Source organism: Argopecten irradians, chromosome 15, assembly GCF_041381155.1.
Source record: "Argopecten irradians isolate NY chromosome 15, Ai_NY, whole genome shotgun sequence".
Lineage (NCBI taxonomy): Eukaryota > Metazoa > Mollusca > Bivalvia > Pectinida > Pectinidae > Argopecten > Argopecten irradians.
Window position 1 is genome coordinate 24492229 of NC_091148.1, and position 24749 is coordinate 24516977.

General features: G+C 34.0%; 3 protein-coding genes across 3 annotated transcripts in view; 2 read left to right on the forward strand and 1 right to left on the reverse strand.

Moving 5' to 3' along the window:
* Positions 1–7581, forward strand: part of LOC138308919 (adenylate kinase 2, mitochondrial-like) — a 28780-nt gene extending 21199 nt beyond the window's left edge. The window contains exons 2-5 of the mRNA XM_069249975.1: positions 4607–4652; positions 5599–5789; positions 6381–6548; positions 7236–7581. Coding sequence (XP_069106076.1) covers positions 4607–4652; positions 5599–5789; positions 6381–6548; positions 7236–7463 — 633 coding nt within the window. The 3' untranslated portion in view covers positions 7464–7581. The remainder of the gene's footprint in view (positions 1–4606; positions 4653–5598; positions 5790–6380; positions 6549–7235) is intronic.
* A 2328-nt stretch (positions 7582–9909) lies between these two features.
* LOC138309781 (lipoyl amidotransferase LIPT1, mitochondrial-like) lies at positions 9910–12803 on the reverse strand. Its single transcript, XM_069250993.1, has 4 exons — positions 12102–12803; positions 11647–11757; positions 11191–11343; positions 9910–10348 (listed from the first exon to the last, which is right to left on the reverse strand). The coding sequence occupies exons 1-4, from the start codon at positions 12582–12584 to the stop codon at positions 9932–9934; spliced, it is 1164 nt and encodes a 387-aa protein (XP_069107094.1). The 5' UTR covers positions 12585–12803; the 3' UTR covers positions 9910–9931.
* A 78-nt stretch (positions 12804–12881) lies between these two features.
* Positions 12882–24749, forward strand: LOC138309782 (coiled-coil domain-containing protein 43-like). Its single transcript, XM_069250994.1, has 5 exons — positions 12882–13080; positions 18157–18244; positions 18773–18923; positions 19332–19414; positions 21257–24749. Exons 1-5 carry the CDS (start codon positions 12910–12912, stop codon positions 21445–21447), a joined length of 684 nt encoding a protein of 227 aa, XP_069107095.1. The 5' UTR covers positions 12882–12909; the 3' UTR covers positions 21448–24749.

Below are 24749 nucleotides of genomic sequence, written 5' to 3' on the forward strand. Positions count from 1 at the left end.
ATTTGTCATCAAAAGGTAAAATGTATACAGTTTTTAAAAACGATTTTCAAATGGAGAATTATCTATTGAAACTGAATGAAAAAGATAGAAAAAATATTGTTAAATTACGTACTTCTAATTTACATTTGCCCATAGAAACGGGACGATGGGCTAATATACCCGCAATGAAAGAATTTGTCCCCTTTGTTCCAACGGTATTGGTGACGAATTTCACTACTTATTTAATTGTACTCACATATCAGTTCATCAAATTAGGCAAATACATATACCAAAATATTATTTTACGAACCCTAATCTAACAAAAATGAAAGGTCTAATCTCACTGTGTAACGTACGTATTCTTTCGCAACTTAGCAGGTTTATTGAGAAATTAGAGAAATTAATTTATAATAATTAGATCAATTAATTCCATTATATTCTGTATTATACTTATGTTGTGTTGATTGTATTATACTAATGCTATGTTGACTGTGTTCCGTCATGTCAAAATGTATTATACTGATTTGACCTCTTGTTACACACGTAAGTGTGTCAGAGAGTAATAAAGAAATCTGAAGAATCTGTCACCAAAATCGTAATTGGCTGGATATTTTTTATCAGAATTACGTGATGTACATATTTGAAAAGTTGCTAATGAAGGTGTTGATCTAGTCGCTTCATCCAAGTCATTTCCCACATGGAGAGAAGAATGTATCAAAGAACTTTTAGAGGAAGAAGTGACATGGAGGTAGTATGGTGCTAAATTACTCTCGATTTATAGACGCAAGTTTTCTTATTTTGCGTCTGTCAGAAAGTCTTCAAAGCCTGTTTCCGAGTATGAAATTGAAACAGTTATTAGGTATTTATATGTTGGTTCAGTCAGTATAGGACTTACAAATTTTGAAATAAATTTACACCAAAACATCATTCAAAACACAAAAGAAAAAAAACGGCAAAAGGATTGTTAATCATGTTAGTTGTTTTTATGTAGTATTGGGCATTAATTCATTGTGTATTGGTTATTTCCGCGCGAAATTTGGCTTTAAAACACACATTTGTAAAAACAAGGATCTCACTTAAAACACACATTTGTAAAAACAAGTTCATTATTGAAGGTAAAAGATACTTGATTTTAACATAATTAGATAGATTATGTCATAAAAGAGTGGTTAATAAGTTGTTTACAGTATTGGATAGCATTGAGCATTTAAAACTTCATTTCGATGCACAGCCCATACTGAGAACTTAATGAAATATCTCCAATGGTTCCTAAATGTACCTGAATATATCGCAACATGTATATCCATACATAATGGTCAGACTTGCTAAATTAGCCTCTATACTGACCTTGTATTCAATAAATAAGGATATGATACTATCAATTCATCTTAATCTTTATTTATACTGTACATGTATGAAATTCAAATTCATTCCGGGAGGATCCCCCCCCCCCCCCCCCCCCAAAGTTGAACCAATATTGTACATGGCCATTAAAACCGTATTAAAATTCGTGATGCCTTTATATAACAAACGCTTGTAACAAGATAGATACAAATTTATATTTGTGAAATTCAATCTGTTTCTCAACTTTGGAAATGAAACCACGATCCGCGAGAGAATTTCACTAAAAAAGTGCAAAACACGTGAATTTTTCTGCAGTAAAAAACCTAGTTAAACAAGTAACATGCTTACTTCCTCATTTGTGTCATTGGCTGAAATATGGAATTGTACTTTGGGTAACTAGTGATCACGTGATTATGTGTTTATTTCCAAATATATAGTGATTTCTCTGACCTCTTACGTGCTCAATACTATGAAAATAGAAACTTTACCGATTTTCGATCTATACCAATAAAACGGGTCCATATTGATATAAACTATAACTAATTTTATGATCCCTGTGTTTCGCAATAGAATATTTGCCGTATTGCTCAAAATAGATAATGGAACGGCAAATGGAAATTGCAAGTGGTTATTAATATTTTTCATAGTTTTACGTTCAGGAAATTAAAATGTATATAGAGCGATATGCATATCCAATCTTCTACTTCTAGCCAAGCATATTTTTACCATGTGTATTCCTGTAACGTACAAAATGACGTTTTTACAATATAAATTGATAACTTTTAGGATATAAATATACGGAAGCCTACTGGTGCCAAATTAGATATAAAAGATGAAAAAAGTATTGCAAATAAATGCAAAACTTGATATTTTTACCCGGCTGGAAAATACCGTATATTTTCACAATAAAACCTTGCATTTCACAGCAAAAATGTAATAAACCGTCACATTGTGGACTGCTGTCTCTCAAGGAAAGTCATTCCTTTTCCACTCCCACAGCAAAATCTAGCCCAGTAGATGACAAGCACGCGCATTTTATTGACAAATAACATCGTTACATAATGTACGTTATACTTAGGAGAGTTTAACAAAACAATGTGTAAGTAGTATTGTGTAGTATCTAGACTCATTGTGTTGCGTGATATCAGGTATTTATGGGTAAAGGATATCAAAGCAAATCATCTATTTTACATTTACAAATTACTTTTTATGCCATATATAACTCAAATAATAATGTCAAGGATTTATAAGTAAGACTCTCACTTCTAAATCCTTGAATAATGTAAACTAGAAATTTGGATTAAATGAATGATACATTATTTGTAATAAAGTAAAACTTATTTATCATAAAACAAAATTAATTAGAAATGTTGCATAAAATGCTAAATTAGTTGCTTTTTATGTAGTATTGTGTAGTATTGGGCATTTAGATGTGTTTGGCGGTATATGGGTGTTTATAGGCGATATTTGGCCTCAAAACCCACATTTTTACACAAAACTCGTCATATAAGACAAACTCTATTTTAATTTAACATAAATAAATAGATTATGTCACAAAAGCGTGGTAAATAAGTGATTTACATGTAGTATTGGGTAGTATTGGGTATTTAGTCGTTTCGTTGGCCAGTATTGAGCGATATTTGGCTTTAAAAGACACATTTTTACACAAAACTGATTTTATAAGACAAACTTTATATTAATTTAACATAGATAAACAAAATATGTCATAAAAGAATGGTTAGTAAGTTATTTACATATAGTATTGGGTAGTATTGGGTATTTCGTCGTTTCGTTAGCTAGTATTGGGTAATTTCTGGCCGATATTAGGCCTTAAAACTCACATTTTTACACAAAACTCATTTTATAAGACAAATTTTATTTTAATTTAACATAATTAAATAGATTATGTCATAAAAGAATGTTTAATTAGTGATTTACATATAGTATTGGGTAGTATTGGGTATTTAGTCGTTTCGTTGGCCAGTTTTAGGCGATATTTGGCTTTAAAAGACACATTTTTACACAAAACTCATTTTATAAGACAAACTTTATTTTAATTTAACATAGACAAATAGAAAATGTCATAAAAAAATGGTTAGTAAGTTATTTACATATAGTATTGGGTAGTATTGGGTATTTCGTCGTTTCGTTAGCTAGTATTGGGTAATTTCCGGCCGATATTTGGCCTCAGAACTCACATTTTTACACAAAACTCATTTCATAAGACAAATTTTATTTTGATTTAATATAAATAAATAGATTATGTCATAAAAGGATGTTTAATTAGTGATTTACATATAGTATTGGGTAGTATTGGGTATTTAGTCGTTTCGTTGGCCAGTATTGGGCGATATTTGGCTTTAAAACACACATTTTTACACAAAACTCATTTTTACAAGCAAAATATAGTTTAATTGAATAGTATTGATTATATGAAGTCCCAAAACAGTAGTTTATTAGCTGTTTACAGGTAGTATTGGGTAGTATTGGGTGGTATTGGGTAGTATTGGGTAGTATTGGGTATTTAGCCGCGCCCCCCTCGGTATGCAATTTTACTGAGATGTGCATGGTGAAGGTAAGCAGTGTGAACATTCCATTATTAATGTTTACAGGTAAATAAATTTATTAGGTCCAGAAAAAACACTTTGACACTTGATCATGAATTGCAATCATGAATTGCAAGCAATGCTGACACTTGATCATGAATTGCAATCATGAATTGCCAGCAATGCCTTATATTATAACTGGGTCATCTATATACAGATCAACTCCTGATTGTGATAAGGTCAAAGTGCCTTCTGTACTAGTCTAGTCCTTTTATCATATTATTATAGGTATTGACCAGGTAACCCAGTCTATATAGAGGCCTGTATCACTGTACAGTTTATATGTGAATATGATGCTTGTTAAATTTCAGGCAGTTTTTAACCCTTCCCCTTGAGAAATTATACCGTATTTACCCAATGTTCATATATAAATATTTTTCCAAATAAACAAAAATATAACTCTCTAAAATGATACATGTTTCAAGAAAGATGAAATGTAGCTTTTTTACCCAATTCAAAAGGTACAGACCCATGGCATTATTGAGTAAGAAAATCACTGATTGAGAAGCCATTGAAAATTTTAAATAATTATTGTCACCTGTAAATGCTTTAAGGTAAAAAGTAATTGATTAATTTGTATCATGAAATTAATGTCAAATCATGCATAATTTAGGTTTTAGTCTATTATCATTGTTGTTTTAATATTTATTTTTCATGCTCTTATTGCTCTCTGACAGGCTCCATTGCTGGCAGATGTGTACAAAGTTTGCCATTTGTCTACAGGTAAATTACTTTCATCTCTCGAAGTGTTAATTTCTCCTTTAATACATGCACTTAAAGATGCTCCACCACTGACAAATGATAATTTTTCTCTATCAATAACAGGACCAACAATTTAGTATTTTTCTTCATTTCCAAAAGTTACCACACTTCACACCATTACCACCATTGAAAAGTCTGAGCTTCTTATTTTTACTTCAAGATAAAAATATTACAAAATAATTAATTGCATCCCGAAAAAATTCCATGCCACTATGTCCTATATGGGATGCAGTACTGATTGCGCATGCACCAAAAGCAAAATCAATTATTTTATATTATTTTTTAAGTTAATTAGACATATATATATATATATATATGCGAAGAAACACCAATTATTGTTCAAATGATGGGTACCATTTATACTCTGGCGGCGGTGGAATATCTTTAAGTGTTTAATTATTTAATAGAAGTTTGTGTCACTAAATAGAAGATCTTAGGGGGAAAAGTGGCTATATACCAGGTATCATCTATTTACTAGGTGAAATGAAATAACTTTAAAATTGAAATAACATAACATAATGAAATAATAACATATCAATTATCAAGTTTGTACATGTACTGAAGACAGAAATATTTGTGATAACATGAAGCAGAAATTAGTTTTTATAAATTCTATAAAAATGCATCATCTAAAATATTGATGAATGAATAAGCTTCCACAAGTAAAGAGAGCCATAGATTCAGTGATCGGAAGTTCTAGTCATGGAAAGATAGCAAAAAAGTAAAATACCGGTGTATATTTTATAAGCTATGAAATTAAACAAACAAAAAATAAATGGTATATGAAATTGAGAATTATAAGTATGCCAGTGTTTTTACGAAATATTGCAAAGAAAAAAGTATCATTTTTACTTGTAGTCAAGGGAGAATGCCAAAGTTAAAGTTGAAGATGATAATTGTTTTACAGGAGACATGCTAAGAGCTGTTATAGCATCAGGGTCAGAATTAGGGAAGCGTATTAAAGGTGTGATTGATGAGGGGAAACTTGTAACCGACAGTCTAGTGGTGGAACTTATTGAAGACAACCTTAGTAAACCCGAGTGTAAAAATGGATTTCTGCTGGATGGATTTCCTCGTACCATCAAACAGGCTGAGGCTGTAAGTTAATGTAATGAATTATCTCCCTTGATCACCATTTAAAACACATTTGGTGACTGAAAAACGCAGGTGATGCATAGAATTTTAAAATAAGTTGCCTCCATTTTATTAACAAATCAGCAAGAAGTATGTATTTCATGTCATGTACCAGTTGAAAATGTTCTTTATTTTGTCTGAAAGGTTGAGATATCAACAAAGTCATTCATGAAGTGCTCCCTAAAAATGAATTAAAAAAAATTCCCAGATGGAATATGACATTCTGTTTGATAAAATAAAGACAGTGTAGGCAAATTATTGAATTTCCTCCCTTACATAATATTTATCTGCTTAAAAATAATCCTCAAGTTCACATTCGTTTTGTTATCAGAAGTCACTTGACACAAGATATCCTAAGTTCATTCATTAAAATGTGTTGTGATGAGTTTTAAAAATGGTACTTATCTGTACTAAATGGGAGTTTCGTTCATGGCTTCAATTTTAACTGAGTTAATTCTCTTCAGTTTTCTTTTCGCTTTTTATAAAAAATTTCTCTGCTTAAAGACATTTAAAATTTCTCTTATAATGAATTATTACAATATTTCTTTATTACAGTTGGACGGTCTATTGTACAGTAAAAAAACCAAGCTGGATGCTTGTGTAGAATTCTCTATAGATGACTCTCTGCTGGTGAGGCGGATCACAGGACGTCTCATTCATGTCAAAAGTGGACGATCCTACCATGTTGAGTTTAACCCACCAAAGAAGGACATGACTGATGATGTAAGCAATTCAATATGCTTTTGTCACTTTGTTTAAAATGGAAAAAATCTTTAATAGCTGGGTGCTCTTTCCATCTGAAGTTTTAAAAATTGAGTCTCAGGAGACAGAATTTAAAATTAATAGTTTCATTATCTACAAGACTGATCAATTTTTATAAAATAACTTTTGTTGAAAATTGTGGTAAATACAAGATGAAAGAAGTAAAAGAGGTATAAATGTTTGGTCATTTGCACCAGTGAAATAGTTTGGTTTTAAAAAGACAGGTTATAGCTATACATAGGTTATAGCAATACATTTTGATATTAAATGGTATAAAATTAATGTCTCTTTCTTGGGCTCATGGCTTTCAATCAACATATATTTACAGTGCAATAACTAATGTGTAGATTAGTACATGTACATGGCAATAAACCATTTGTAACAAAAAGCGATTTGAGGTCAAGAACCAAATGAACATTCCGAGGCCAGTAAAAAAGTTATAATTGTACACAATATTTGTTACATTGTAGTGGACTGGCCACCAGTCTCTAGAATATTGAAAATGAAAATCACTAAAATTTGGCTTGATCACTTTTGTCTCCATTACATGTCTGAGAAAGCTGTATCAAGACCTTACAGTCTAACATTGTAGGTATGGTTTTAATCTTACAAAATGTTCATCAATCAATAACTAATTTCTTTCAACAGATTACAGGAGAGCCCCTGATTAGACGATCTGATGACAATGAGGAAGCTTTAATGAAGCGACTTGACTCCTATCACAAACAGACAAAACCTCTCGTCGACTATTATAGCAAGAAAAACATCCACACGGCTGTGGATGCATCACAACCACCTAAAGTGGTGTTCGGCAATATCAGGAAAATCTTCGACCAGAAGCGAATTCTCGCAAATTTGACTGGAAAATTTAGTTGAAATAGACTATGCATTTAATGTTTGTCCATATTTAAAACTGTGCAGGGTAACAACCTTGAAATAAAAAAGATAAAATTCATTAACAGGGACGTATATTTTAATATAAACTTTTGTTATATTTCTTTTGTTTTGTTCTTTTTAGTTCACCCTCATACTTGTTGTTCTTCAATCCATTTTTCTTTGATCATTCTTCCTACATGGAATTTGTATTTCATTGATTTCCGTTTTATATCATATTCCGTCTTTGCATAATACAGAGTTACCTCCCTTGCAGGAAGGTATCTATTGTGACATCATTATTTTGTGTGAAGGAAAACTCCTATTGTTGTCTCCGAGAAGTATGTTACACTTGCAAACATATGATCTCACAGTCAATACCTACCCACATGAGAGGGCATACAACTCTGTAATATACAAATACAGACTTATATATCACCAATAAGCACACATGGCGCTTGAAAACTGATATCAAATAAGAGGACAAGCCTTTAAAGATGTTCCACCGCCGACAGAGCATAAATGATATTCATTATTTGAACAGTAATTGGTGTTTAATCGTGTATATATATGTCTAATTAACACGAAAAATGATATAAAATATTTTATTTTGCCTTTGGTGCAAGCGCAATCGGTACTTCATTCAATATAGGATATAATGGCACGGAATTTTTTCGGGATGCAATTAATTATTTTTCATATTTTGAACTTGAAGTAAAATTAGAAGCTCAAACTGTTGAATGGTGGTAATGGTGTAAAGTAAGTAACTTTTGTAACTGAAGAAAAATACTAAATCGTCTGCTCCTGTTTTTAATAGTGAAAAATTACTATTTGTCAGCGGTGGAGCATCTTTAACAAATTTATTGTATAAAGTAAGCTATTGATCAGTTTGCAAAGGGAATCAAATAGAGAATCAAAGTTTACACATGGTTTCAGTCTGCATTTAATTTGTGAAATTTTACTAAAATGAAGAAGGATATGTATAGTGATGCCTATAGGGTCGAATACATTGTCTCAGGAACACAAGAACATTACCACAATTATGACCAATACCAGACTTATACTTCGTTTAGTGCTGGAATAAAAATATTGGAAGAATTTGTCAGTGTATCATATTTGTGATTGCCACAAACTTTAAAATTGTAATGAAAGTGTGGAAATTTGCTTGGATGAAAAAAATATTTTGATAAGGTTATGCTATACATGACTGATTGCATGCAGGGTCTATTCTCTAGTTTGAAAAAAACAACCTAGGCCAATCGTAAGAGGCCTTCTGAATAGGGAATTTTACTAACAAAAGGCCTTAGTGAAATACATATCTTATTGGAAGTCAAAAAGGCATACAGTAATTCAATTAAATCTCAAAAGAAATCATATGCATGTGAATATAATAATTTCGTCATATTGAATAATTTTATATCTACACATATATGCACTGTAAATATGAGTATCAATACAGAAATCTAGTTGGTATCTAGATTTTGGGGACAAAATATGGTGATTTTGGATATTTGACCCCAAAATTCACTACAGAATAGACCCTGGCATGTAATATGTTCATTAAATGGTATCCAGAGTAAAGCGTCATCATAATTGGATATTTGTATCAAAATAAGGCCCACAAAAAATATGTCTGTTTAGGGTTACATTGGGGAAAAAAATAGGTTCGGTAGGTCGGGAGGATTTTTTTTTCTTTTTTTTTTAAGTGTCTTTCACACTAAAATAATGGCTTGAACTGGAAGTTGAGATCAAAATCCCAACTTTTTCATAGAAAAGTGGGGGGAAAAGTTAGGGTCGGGGTAGAAAATTAGGGTCCGTTGGGTAATTAACCCCAGATGTATATTTTTTGGCCTAATACAAGAGACACAGTAGCTAGGGCCACAGTGTTTAAACCCCACTACGCTCCGCAGGCTGTTAAAATGGGTAACCAACAATGGGTAGGGCATGTATTGCTCACCTTGTATTTCATTAAAGACTCCTAGTCTCCTGTTATCATAGAAGAAACCAAGGCCGTTTTCGATTACACGGTTTGACTGGTTGGACCTAAACAAAAAAAAAAAAGTGTTCGTTTAAGTAATAAAGCGGACCTGATGCTTTTACATTGTTTTCAGGACGAGCCTAAGCAAAGCCCTCGCAGGCACTGTAATCAAAAATGCAAGGTCCGTCAAAATTTATACTCTGAAATGACTTTAACACCAAATGGTCGTACCGGGTTGTAGAATAAACGAAAACGACTTAGCGTATCACTGCAATTAACTAGCTCCTAAAAGAAGAAAGCTATGCAAGGGGAGATTACCCCTGTCCTACAAACATGTAGGATTTATGCGCTATATATGACCGTCATACAAGCCTTAATTTTAATTACAAAAATTATCACTTTTAAAAAAGAAACAAATCAAATCATTATGATAAAAAATTATCTTGGAAAAAAACAACAAATATATATGTACATGTTTTAAAAATACTTTTATTCATACACATATATGAAATGTATCTTTCAAACAACACAATAGCCAGTTAAATAAGTCTCTATTTCCATGACTACCAACATTCTCATCTTGCTTATTGATTAACATTTCCAGATCAGTTATCCAGAATTTCTGACCGATGAAACCGTTTCTTAAATGTGTTAGGATACTTTCTAGCTCATTACAATGATATGTGTCGTGGTTTGTGAGGTTAAGTTGAGTTATCCGCCCTTTGTTTATTTCTGTTGCTATGGTAACTGTAAACTGCACCCCATCTAGAACTTTGCAGTAATTCTTTTGTAACCAGAACTTTGGAGTTTTCCCGTAAATCCACTCCCAGTCTTCAAGATTGGACTTTAGTTGGTGAATTCCTGGAAATATTTTGCTTTCTGATGGTTCCACAAACTGGATTTCACCTGCCTGTAGAAGAAAAAGAAAAACTTTCTTAAATGATAATGGAAATACAAAGCAATTTCAATTTATATCGTTATTCTTACACATTCACCCCCATGAATTTCATAATGGACCTGTCCAGTCTTTGATTTAGAAGAGCATGAATAAGTCCTAAGGGGTGTATGTGTGAAGGATCAACAACTAACAAGAAATATTAATAAATTGTTTCTTGTACATCATTCTAAGATAAAGGAAGAAACAATTTCAGAGTGCTGTTTGATTTTCAAAGGTTATTTTTACATTCCTATTTTTTTGAGAAATTGTAATGACTTTTCATTAGGGTAAAAAAATGCAAACAAGAGTACAGAAACTGATTTCTTATTGTTAACTACAAAATTCCATTTTTGTGATTTTTTATTTAAAGATGCTCCACCGCCGACAGAGCATAATTGATATTCATCATTGGAAGCATAATTGGTGTTTAATTGTGCATATACATGTCAAATTAACACAAAAATAATATAAAATGATTTATTTCGCCTTTGGTGAATGCACAATCAGTACTTCATTCCATATAGGATATAGTGCCACGAAATTTTTTCGGGATGCAATTAATTATTTTTCACATTTTTAACTTGAAGTAAAATTAGAAGCTCAGACTTCAATGGTGGTAATGGTGAATGGTGTAAAGTAAGTAATTTTTGTAACTTAAATAAAAATACTAAATCGTCTGCTCCTGTTTTTGATAGTGAAAAATTTAACAAACATTATTGCACTACATTAATTAATACTGTACAGTTTACCATATGAAGTAGGAGTTAAGTCTCAGCTGTCACAGATTAAAGTGTTACTTTAGAATTAATACTAACCCTATGTGGCTTAAACTCCTGATCAAGTCCTGCACAGTGGAAATGTTGTCCTATGACCTGCACCAAACTTCTGAAGTCCATGTCTGCTGCGTAGTCTGACATGTTTCTCACCTGTGCTGATACGCTCCTGGTAGCTTTGGAATTAACTCCAGTCTACAAGGATAGAAGAACAGGTCAGTAAATATAAAGAATACTTTATCATTTTATGGCGATGATGTCTTTTGAGGTAAGATTTTTTTACTTCAAAATTTTCCTTTTGTTTGATTTGATGTTCTTGACTTACACTAAGTGCAACTGATTTATAATTAGTATCTCTGCAAATTAGTTGAAAAAAAATGTAAATATGAACTTAAAAATTTGAAGAGTTTAAAATCTCTTGATAAATTGCATGTAACTTCAATATTAGCAATACAATCGTTTGTTTAAGACACTTATCACTGAACTAAACTGTCTCACCCCGAATGGGCTTGTGAGTAGCTTGTTTAACTTTTCTGTGTCAGTCCTGTATAGAAGTGTGAAGTGGTGATAAGTCTTCGTCCGTGTCAGGCGAGAGGCTGTACCAGACACCTGAAACAGAATAATGTAACATGTAGTTTAATTATTTCTATCACTATATTGTACTTAAGCATGCTTAAAAGTTAAAACACTCGATCACTATACTGTATTACATATATATATTAGAAAAATTTTAGGCAATTAGGTGGGCTATAGCTAAGAACTGACCATAATTATAATTTATAATTATTTTAATTTTAATTCAAGAATCATTTTAGCTCTGATACACACCAAGAACCTTTATAAACTTTTAAACAAGGATATTAAATTATTTTAGTACCATTATTGAAGGTCACTTTCTATTCATCAAAGATATTGAATCCAATTCGTCACTTTCAAGTTACATAACTTATTACCTTATATAACTGATCAAGTACGATGTCATCTCTTTTATTGATTTCAAGGTCAATATCCCATCTAGATTTTATTGCATTTATGACAAACTGTAGATTCCTTCGTCTATCATATCGAGATTTATCAGCGATAAAAGAACAGTTGAGATTTCCTTCATCATGATAAACCGTTCCCCCACCACTGCCACGACGTACCACATCCACCGACATATTTATCGCCTTGGAAACATTACACTCCAACCAAGGATTCTGGTGTCTTCCTATTACAACACAAGGCTTGTTCTTCCACATAAGAAGCACAGAATTCTTGGAAAGATCTCGGTTTTCGTAAAGCCATTCTTCCAGTGATAAATTAGCAAAAATGTTATTGGATTTGGAGACGATGACTTCATAGGTGTGGTTGTTGAAAGGTTTTGTCAGAATACACAATGTTCTCCAGGATTTAGTTCCTAGCTGTGGAAATAGTCTAAGACAGAAACTATTCATTTTACAATTACAACCACATGCTCAAAACTCTGCTAGTATTCAAAGTACATTTAAACATTTTGTCATTTCATTATGTAATAATAACATACAAGTAACCATTTCCTTTGGCTGAGAATAAGTGTTATTATCTGATCCTCACAAACTAAAATGTATTTCCATCTTTGTCGGTTTAGACATGCCGCGACATCTCCATACACTCTACTTTCCCTTTCACAGGAAGTACCTCGACTAATACCGGAAGTAGTTATCCTATTACCGAATCTCTCTTCTTTCTTCATTACTATATATGGTCACACTCAAGGCTGTTCCGAACTACGGGGGAAAGATGGCGACGTCCATGGCGCCATACGACCAGTGGTTGGCAGACAAACTGTTGTCGCTCAACCCCGAGGTCGACACAGATGTCTTCGTCATGTACATCAGCAGTATGCTGGATGAAGATTCTCCAGCCGATGAAAAACGAGAGTCAATCCTTGAATTGTTGGCCGAGGTTTTGGTGGGCAAAATATGTTTCATTATTTCGTATCGTCTATGATTTTAACAGGTTGGGCACAACCCTGCATATGGGTAATAGTTACCCATTTGAGTAACAATTACCTGTTTGTAGTAATCAATACATTTATATTAATATAAGTTACCCAAATGAAGAATTCTGTGAAAAGAAAACAGATAATGTTGTTTTAAAAATCATTATCAAAAAAAAGGGTATCATAATACAACTGATCAAAGACTCTAGAGTGAGGGTACGTAATTTCGCACAGTACGTAATTTCGCACACCTGACGATTTTTTCGCAATCTTCCTTTAAATGTCAGAAAGATTTGCTCTGTTGTTTATGTTGTGACTAAAGGAGGCCTCTCACTGTGATTTTGTCATATTTAGTTAATTTTTTCAGGATAAGTTTGTTTTGAAAAAACGAAATCGGAACAATACGGCCCATCTCAGTAAAGAAATTTATAGAAAATAAACCACTTGACATAAAATAATTCTGGGTGATAAATAACTGATTCACGTACAAATATGTAGAGAAACTATCCTTTTTTAGAATACATCGAAACCCGTATGAAAATCCATCAAATATAAGCGGAAAACAGATATTTTCTGCGGACACCCTATGACTTTCTTGACCTCGTTTACATTGTTTACTATAGGGAGCGGTCATTTTTCATATCGAAAATGGCGGCAAAATGTCACTTTTTCATTTAGAAATATAATTGTGTTTTGATGTCATTTCAAGATTGGAACTGTACTTAATCTTTGTTTATGATGTTGTTGGTCCATGAAATGTTTGAAAATGATTATTTTCTCCAAAAACAAGAAAGTTTGAGGGGTGTGCGAAATTACGTCCCCCAAACCCGTTCAACTACAGGTTAACATCAAGTTAATAACAGCTCCCGTGCGCAGTGATACGTCTGCGCATATCCGGTTACATACTCGTGTGTTGTGAAGCACTTGTACATCTGCCGATGTAAGTTCAGCCTTTTTGGTTCGGAATGAAAGTATTTGAAATTCATTAAAATCAATGCCAAAAGTGTGCGAAATTACGTACCCCCACTCTATGTTTCTGTGGGTGAAATATCAAATTCTGTTGTCTAACTTTGTTGTAAGATGACAATTTAGGTGCTCTCTATTGACTACAATATAAAGCCATCAGGGAAATTCAGTGCAAATATCAATTCATGGTTGAATGAATTTTACCTGTGTTCTATTTTTAGCACCATAGTAATAAGCAATGGGGGTGATTTAATTTGTGAATTTTACCAAAATTGAGACAATGAAGTCCCATTTTGATTAATAATGTACTAAATTATGTTAGCAATGGTGCCATGTCAAAATTATTTCGCCCTTTTTTGATAAAAAAGCTTGGAATAACTTCATGCATTTTTCTTACAAAGAATTCCTCATTTGGGTAACTTATTGATTACTCAAACAGGTAACTGTTACTCAAATGTGTAGCTGTTAACGGGAAGTTTTCTAGTATAGCGGACCCCGGAAGTTTAGAAACATAATAATCATGTGCGCATGTCAGAGGTTGCTACGGGTCATGTAAATATGTCGCCATTTTGAATCACCGCTTCAAAGAGCCGACGGGGGTTCGGGGGTGAAACCCCCGAGAAAAGAAAAAAAAACTCAATTTTACATCTTGAACTCATCTTAACTGTTTTTGTAGCATTTGAAATATCTAAAAAAAACAATTCTAGGATGTTTGAAAGGAACTTTGGCCTCAGTGTGATCTTCGATAATGTTTGGACCATGGCCAGCACATGTGAACACTGAGTCGCTGTCTTTTCCACGCCAAATTTTCCTCTGTTGAGCAATATTTACCTGACAAACTGAATAATGATCCAATTTCAATAAGCCAGTGGATGGATATTGCCACGTTTTCATTATTTCTGTCATATATCATTCATTCGAATCGTCACTATCGTAAACTACACGTGTACTTCTGTTTACAAATAAAATCAAAGTCCGTAAAATCACTCATTGCGCATGTTCAGCGCGTGCTGCTCGGCTAACAACCAAAACGAAATCCCGAATTTTTTTCTCGTACAGTCTACAATGTTTTCCGCATGATCCCTAGTTAAAAACTTTGTTGAAAACTTCAGTTTTTAACCAAAAAAGGACACGATAAGCTCAAATTTTAACATTTTTTGCATAAAAACACGTATATTTTTAATTTTTGACCGCCCGCTCACGCGGTCTCTATATATACAGGTCGCCGTCAATAAACTCGTGATATTTCGTGGGAAAAAATGGGGTCCGCTATACTAGATGTGTTCCCTGTTAACCATATGCAGGGTTGTGCCCAACCTGTTTAACAGATAAGCTTAACCAGTGTTTTTCCTGGGTATTTTGGGAAATTGCCACCTGGTGAAAATTGGGAAATTTTGTGCGATAAAATTAGAAAATGAAAAATTTGAACAGTGTTTAGACAATTATGGTTCTCTAAGAATCAAGCGTAAAAATGGTTACTAAAATACAGTGTTCAGAATTGTGATTTCCTGAATTTTTTAGCTCACCTGGCCCGAAGGGCGGTGAGCTTATGCCATGGCGCGGCGTCCGTCGTCCGTCGTCGTCCGTCCGTCCGTCCGTCCGTCTGTCTGTCCGTCAACATTTCCTTTAAATCGCTACTAGTCATAGAGTTCTGCATGGATTGTGACCAAATTTGGCCACAAACATCCTTGGGGGAAGGGGAACAGAACTTGTATAAATTTTGGCTCTGAGCCCCTGGGGGCAGGAGGGGCGGGGCCCAATAGGGGAAATAAAGGTAAATCCTATAAATCGCTACTAGTCATAGAGTTCTGCATGGATTGTAACCAAATTTGGCCACAAGCATCCTTGGGGGAAGGGGAACAGAACTTGTATAAATTTTGGCTCTGAGCCCCCGGAGGCAGGAGGGGCGGGGCCCAATAGGGGAAATAAAGGTAAATCCTATAAATCGCTACTTGTCCTAGAGTTCTGCATGGATTGTGACCAAATTTGGCCACAAACATCCTTTGGAGAAGGGGAACAGAACTTGTATAAATTTTGGCTCTGACCCCCCGGGGGCAGGAGGGGCGGGGCCCAATAGGGGAAATAAAGGTAAATCCTATAAATCGCTACTTGTCCTAGAGTTCTGCATGGATTGTAACCAAATTTAGCCACAAACATCCTTGGGGGAAGGGGAACAGAACTTGTATAAATTTTGGCTCTGAGCCCCTGGGGGCAGGAGGGGCGGGGCCCAATAGGGGAAATAAAGGTAAATCCTATAAATCGCTACTTGTCCTAGAGTTCTGCATGCATTGTAACCAAATTTGGCCACAAGCATCCTTGGGGGAAGGGGAACAGAACTTGTATAAATTTTGGCTCTGAGCCCCCGGGGGCAGGAGGGGCGGGGGCCCAATAGGGGAAATAAAGGTAAATCCTATAAATCGCTACTTGTCCTAGAGTTCTGCATGGATTGTGACCAAATTTGGCCACAAACATCCTTGGGAGAAGGGGAACAGAACTTGTATAAATTTTGGCTCTGACCCCCTGGGGGCAGGAGGGGCGGGGCCCAATAGGGTAAATAAAGGTAAATCCTATAAATCGCTACTAGTCATAGAGTTCTGCATGGATTATAACCAAATTTGGCCACAAACATCCTTGGGGGAAGGGGAACAGAGCTTGTATAAATTTTGGCTCTGACCCCCAGGGGGCAGGAATGGTGGGGCCCAATAGGGGAATTAGAGGTAAATATTCAAATTTCTTCAGAAAATAAACAATGAACCTGTATCCAGAATAATACTAGGCATTACAAACCAGGTGAGCGATACAGGCCCTCTGGGCCTCTTGTTTAGTTTAGTCGCACAAAATACGCGTCAACTCACTGATTTGGGAAATTTAAACATAGATTTGGGAAAAAATAACAAGAAATACAACTGGGAATGGGGCCTTATTTCGGCCCCAAATATATAGGCAGGAAAAATCCTGTTAACCATATGCATTTTAGGTCATCTGACCCAAAAAGTCAGGATGACCAAGACTATAGCCATCAAGTATCGTCTGTCGTTGGCCGCCTTGTATAAACTATTAAAATTTCAAGTGTCGTTAAATTTCGAATTGATCCAATATTCAAGATGGCTGCCATAATCGCCATCTTGAAAATGTATTTTGAACTTCTTCTCAAGTTCTACAAGTGCTGAAATTTGCCTGTAATGATCCCTATATGGTCCCAACCAAGTGCTATTATTTTTCGGGTTACAATTTTTATGTTCTACTTGTGCGATTTCTATGAAACTTGCCTTAAATGATCCTAGTGCTGACCATTTTTCGGGTTGATCCAAAATCCAAGATTGCCATCTCAAAAATAAATTTTGAGTTTTTTTCTCAAGTTCTCCAATTGTGATGTAGCTTAAACTTGCTTTTCATGGTACCAACTCATGATATCAGATGTCACAAAATTTATCGGTCTGACGTACATGTCCAGCAAAATTTGACTTGGACCACCTATTTGAAAATCCGGTCCGGACCTACCGTCCGACAATTATTGAGTACCGAAAGTTGGTAGAAATGGCATCTCTGAAGTATAACGCGGGTGCCAAACTTTGGCAAAAATGTAAAATGTACAAGGTAATCATGAAAACAGCTGCTTGGATACTTATAGCAGGAAGTTATATTGACTTCAAAAATTCACATTAATGTTCGGTCTGGCAAATCTTGTTGGTACGGCTTACTTACAGTCCTTGCCGGTCTGAATGCCATTTTATTCAACTTTCGCAATGTCTGTGATATACATATATGTGTGTTATGTTTCGGTTGATGCAAATTCAAAATGGCAGTTACTGTAGCCATCACGTTCATGTTCTTTGGAAATTCCCTCCTTTCATGAAAACACCTGTGCCAGCTGAATCTTGCCTGAAATTATCCAGGCCAAGTGTTGTTATCTTTAGGGTTGTTCCCAAATCCAAGATAGCCACCTTGGCACCAAAGTTTTGGATTGACAGCTGAGCAAAGCTTTTTTTGCAGACTTCTATAAATTACAGAACTTTTTGAGCTGCCCTCATCTAAATCTGTCTGACATCATCTTTAAAAGTTGTTGGTTTTATATTCAGGAAAATGATCGAGAACAAGTCTGTGATGAAATTATGAAGAAATATGATGAAACCCACAACCAAACCACAAACAAGAATACAGAATCAGGTATGGGGATCCACGACTATCAGGATTATCACTTACTTAATAAATACAAAAGAATTTGTGGAGCTAGTTATTTGAAAGATAATTATTTATTGGCATATATGTTCCACAAACTGATATGTTTAGAAATTCAGAAGGATTCACTTTTCCATTTAACTTATTTCCTTAGAAGATTGTAAATAGCAAGAATATGTTAAATACTTAATGCAGTACTTCTAAAATAGCAAGGTATGCTCTTCATGAATAATTTCATGTACAAACAAGTTCAAATTTGACATTCCAATGATTTGACCATGGATGTACTTAGTTACAGTGTAAAATTCATCTCACACTAATCAGACAGAAAATAGTTTAAAATCTGAAATATTCAATATCAAAATATCTATGTTTATAAACTACAAAGATCTAATTCTTTGATTCTTTGACTCTAATACTGTATTCTTCCCAATAAGTGTCCAGCTATCTAAAAAAAAAAAAAAAAAAAAAAAAAACACTTTAAAGTTATTAATATACTAAATCGTTTACTGGCAGCTCAGAAAAATATTGCTGATCAATTGTCGGACATGTTGGAGAAACAGACAATTGAGACGGTGAAGGTGAAGGACACGACGTCGGATGAAGCACGGGCCAGAAAGGAGGCCATTTTAGCTCAGTATTCTACAGTATCGGATGAAGAAGACGAGTATCCTTGTTAATTATGTGTCGATCTTATTCACCTCTGTATACACATTTGAATTCTTCTAATTATATAGCTGGAATAGTTCATTTTGAAATCACAGTGGTGACTTTATTTAGTTTCAGTGATGAAATGATACATACTCTATAAGATATCTTTGGCTGTTTAATGTTTTTATGTAAATTTATAGGAGAAATTGATGGAGAATTTGAAAAAAACAATTAATATGTCAGAAAATTTTTAGTTGGATTTAATTTGGATGTATTAATTATTTTATTGATTGTTCTTCATTTTGAGGTTAAAGAGCTTTTGGTTAAATTTTAATCCTCATGGCTCTATAATTTTGACATCATAAAATAATCACTTTGATTTTAGATTCAATATCATCGCTTTATACTCCTTAACCTAAGACAGCGATGGTCCGTCCAGCCGAACTGGAGCCTCAGGTGGTGCTGGAGCCGCGACTGCTGGTGCTACAGGTGGTGCTTCTGGAGATCGTATCCTTGATCTAAAAGTTTTAGTACAAGGAAAATTCTTCTCAGTAACCAAATGGCTATCCATACTACTCTGAAAAATACTTAAATATTCTTCAGGTTTAAAATGATAGCTATACATAAGCAGTAATTTAATAACAAAAATAATAGGGTATTTATTTATTATTTTCATCAGCACAAATTCATGACTCAAGAACGTGACTCGATTTGCCTTCTTCTACTCTTAGAATTAAAGTTATATGTGCCGTATTTTTCATAGTTACGAATCAAGAAGAGCTTTTAATATGTTATTTAACTCCAAAAGTTACCAACATTTTGAGAATTACAATACTTTCAATGTATAGGTTTTAATTTTACAAGTTCAAAAGAGAGCTGAAAATGATTTTTGGCAGTACTGCCAAAAATCATTATATTAACATCTTCAGTGTAGTGAAATGAGAATCTACGGTCATACCATGAATCCATATTGTTGTGCACAATTTCATTGCACATTTTTACAGTATTATTAGTAATTGTAAAGTGATTTCTGAAGGTATGTTTCCATCTAAACGTGTATAAGGCATAAAAAACAAGAATTTCACAGTGCATAATCTATGTGTTCCAACTAACGTTTATAAGGCATTATATATGTTTGTCTGTCCATTTGAATGATTTTCACAGCTTTATTCATTAAAACTTATGGTTTCAAATAGATAATTGAAGAAAAAATAACATGTCCAAATTTTCGGCCAGTTACGGCACATATAACTTTAATCTTCCTATCACTGAATTTGTATCTCTTCTGCTTCTGAAAGCTCTTCCCTCCATAAACTGGAATGTCTATGAAAACACCTCTTCTCAGAAAGTGCTAATCAAGTTGGCCTCAGTCTATTTGTAATATTGTTGAAATAGCAAACTACTGTTATGTAGAAATTGCAAAGCTTCTCGGTGTATACATATGTAACCCTGTGATGACCAGTGTTCGAAATTAACGCCTGCTCGTCTGCCCATGACCGGCAACTTTATAGCAGGGCAGACAATTTTTACCATGCAACTGGTCCTTTGACCGGCAACTTTTTAGTCCATTTCTGATAGAGTACTAAAAATATACTAAACACAAATAGCAGTAGCATTGTATAAAGGTTGAAGATCAAATTGTACAAAACAGATTTTTGTAATATTCTGGTTTTCAGTCAACTTTGTTGAGAGCGCACGATACTAAAACAGATAGGTGGATATTTTTTTAAGTCAAACTATTACTTTGCTAGTATATAAACTACAAGTATGAATTGTAACTTTGTAAGGACCAGTAACTTTTAGTCAGGACCGGTAACTTTTAAGGTCAGCCAGTCCTTGGGACCAGCTGGAAAATGTCCTTAAGGGAGAACACTGGTGATGACCGCATAATTTGAATAAGATATTGTAGATAAGTATTCTTCCAGATTTCGTTACATTTCATGCATCCTGGGCCCTTCAAAAGATTTCAACAGATTATATAAAGCTTAGCTCACTAAACATAATATCTTCCGCCAAGGGCAGATTTATAGACCTATGCCATCATATTTTGCAAACTGAACATCTTTTCTATTCCGTGACGTTCATGTAGAAATTTCATATAGAAATATTTCCAAATCTAAAGTTGATTTTGTCATTTGAAACAGTAGCATTTGTATAAGACTGAGATATCTGTCTCTAAATATGAGCCACTTTTACTTTTTATCAATAAAAAAAAGTAAAATCAGCTGATTTTCAGAGACAGATAATTCAGTCTGTTCTTGTATATTGTAGGGATGTTGTTAGAAAATGTTGTTGTTTTTTGTGGCATGTTTTTAATTTATCATTTTATATTCCTTGACCGATAACCAGCTCTCTTAATGAAAAACACAAATGCAGAAAGTGTGGGACAAATTGAGAAGGAGAAACGTGAAAAGGCAAAGGAAGAATCCGACAAAAAGAAGGAAAAAGATAAACAAGACCGTGCTGCACAAAAGCAGAAAAATGTGGACAGAAAAGAGGCAGAGAAAAAAAGAACACAGAAAGGAGAAAGACGAAGATAGCATTCTTCAACTGCATAACTAGGACAATTTAATATATCTTTTTAAGAAATGTAAAAACAAGGTCATAAAATTCCCGAATTGTTAAAATAACAAAACACTAAACCAAACTTGGACAATTGCATCATCTGGAACACAGAATTAGAACAGAATAATGTGAACCCAAAAATGTTTAACCACATTATAAATTTTTATCAGTATACGTTTTTGAGCCTACTGAAATGCTCCAATTTAATATCAAGTTGAACAGAAAGGTTCTAGAAAAAAAATTCCCCAATTAACCTCTTTTTAGGTCATCTGACCGAAGGTCAGGATGACCTATTGTCATCATGTTTTGTCCGTCGTCGTGCGCCGTGTGTCGTGCGTAAGACTATTTATAGAAAAGCCTACTCCTCCTTCATCCTTTGATGGATTTCATCCATATTTGGTTTGAAAAATCATTGGGGAAGGACAATCACATTTAATATAAATGAGCCTGGTCAGACCCCATGGGGCTGAGGGGTGGGGCCCCAAAAGGGCAAATTTTCTTATTTTAGCTTTAAAATCCTACTCCTCCTTCATCTTTAGATGGATTTCATCCATATTTAGTGTGAAACATCATTTGGGAAGGACAATTATATTTTATATATATGAGATAGGTCCGACCCCTAGAGGCTGAGGGGTGGGGCTCCAAATGGGGAAATTTTCTTAAATTTAGCTTTAAAATCCTACTCCTCCTTCATCCTTGGATGAATTTCATCCATATTTGGTGTGAAACATCATTGGGGAAGGACAATCATATTTTATATAAATGAGTGTGGTCCGACCCCTAGGGGCTGAGGAGTGGGCCCCAAAAGTGCAAATTTTCTTAATTTTAGCTGGCCCACTTCCTGTTTTCAGGTTTCGGTCTCCGATCACGATGAAAATTGGTCTATAGGGGTTTTAATTGATGCCGAACAACATGCGAACATTTTCGTAAAGATTTGGGTATTCCAAGATGGCCGCTGGCCCACTTCCTGTTTTAAGGTTTCAGTCTCCGATTTCAGTGAAAATTGATCTATAGGGGTTTTAATTGATGCCGAGCAACATGCAAACATTTTCTTAAAGATTTTGGTATTCCAAGATGGCCGCTGGCCCACTTCCTGTGTTGGGGTTCAGTCTCCGATCTCAATGAAAATTGGTCTATAGGGGTTTTAATTGATTCAGAAGGGGAACTTTAGGTGAGGACAATCATATTTTATAAAGGACCGAGCTAAAACCCATGGGGATAGTACGGCTGAGGTCCAAAATGGGAGCTTTGCTGAAATTTGGCTTTAAAATCTGACTCCTTATATTAATCCTTGTATGGGTTACAACCATATATGGATGAAGGGCTACCAAGTTTGTTCAACAAATGACATTTACCTATTTCAGAAACTTACATGTCAACTAAGGAGTTCCTTGTATTTTTTATATTAATTGTTAACCACTACTTTATACTGTGTCTTTGTAATTCTGTGCCATGAGTCAGATGACCGTTAAGGCCCATGGACCTCTTGTTGTGGATAGTGTTTATGACAACAAGCACAATTGTGATAAGTAATTGGGCATTACATGTGTTTAAAATGTAATTAAACAGGTAATATTACCATTACATGTGTAATCAATGTTTGCCTCAATTAAACATTTCAATTACTTGTGACTGTAATATTTGTGAAATTTTTACCCCAATGCTCTAGAAAACAAGATGGTTTTTTTCCCCCATAAAGTTGGACAAACTGTAAAGGTTGCTAAAATAAGATATACTTTTTACACTGGCATATTATTAAAGTAATTTATATAATGTAATTAAAATTATTACTTTGAATTTATCCATAACTGTCAAGCAAAGGAGAGAAGGAGAAAAGGAGATTCTTGTCTATAGATATTGAGGTTAATATTCAAACCATGGTTTTCATTTCTGAATGATTTTGTGTATCAGACAAATTTCAATGTTGCATATACCATGATTCCATTGAAGAGTTGACAAGATTTCAAGTACATGTATTCCCTAACACACTATTACAAAATAATCAGCTTGTACCGATGATCTTAGAATATAAATAATGGCGTGTATAATTATCACAAAAAAACATTGAACCATATGTGGTATTTGTATGTGTTAATTTATGAGAAGAAATTCTCACACTTTTTTAAGAAGAAAAAAAAGTTATTCTCACAATTCATTTAATATGAAGCTTATGTCTAGTGAATTGTCCACTTAGTGGGATAGTACCCTATACATTTGTATGTGTAGATTTTGCAATTGAAGCTTATTAGACTCGCAAAGGAAAATATTTTTCAGGACATCGAAAACATTTTATTTGGCGGCTGCCATATAATTATATAGCGGCCGCCAGATAGTTATTTGACAGCCTCCAAATAAAATATTTTCCTGTGTGAGTCTAACATGCTTCTGTACAATTATGAATAAACGGTATGGCATTTGTGAAAATATTGAATCATAATGGTTAAACAGTTCACAGGCTTTTGATTCTATAGTTATACAGACTCGTATATATGTGTGATACCATTCTATTATTACACATAGGCGTCTGTATAACTGTCGAATCAAAAGCCTGTGGTCAGACATTGTGATTATGATTTAATTGCGTGTTTTCATTCTGATACTGCTACTAGCTTGGTGAAATGTCACCAATTTTAGTGGTTAAATAGAATGGTGTTTCTGGGGCTTTATTTTTGATACCTATCAATATTTATAATGTATATAGGTACCATAGTATGATGACACACGCATTACTAGACAAGACATTGTGATACCATTCTAGTTTTATATCCATGTACTACATGTACATTTATTTATGTTTGTATATCATGCTTATGTAAGATGTGGGATGTTTTGTTGTGAATTAAACTTCTGTTTTGTTAATTTTCAATGTCTTAATATAAGGCCAGAATTTAATACATGTACATATATTCCAGACCTCTTAGCGCAATCTTGTACAACTGAAAAGACCCTGTTCAATTTTAGTTTTAAGCATGTTGTTGGTCCAGACAAAACTTTTCATTGAATAATCAGGTTCTTTTTATTGAATATTTGGTTATATAGAAATTTTACCATTAGTTTTGCTTGCTTCCAGTATAAAGATATTTTACTTAATGTATTTGAAAACTTATATGTATGTAAATTCATTTGACTTAGTTGTTCGATAATCAATTAAAAAATCAGGCACCAATGATATTGTGTAGCTGGTAATATTTGCAGGACGTTATTGTGGTCAAAGAAATTTAATCCAAAACAAACCTGGACATTTGTTTTTTGCTGAATAAAAATTATTTGAGCCATA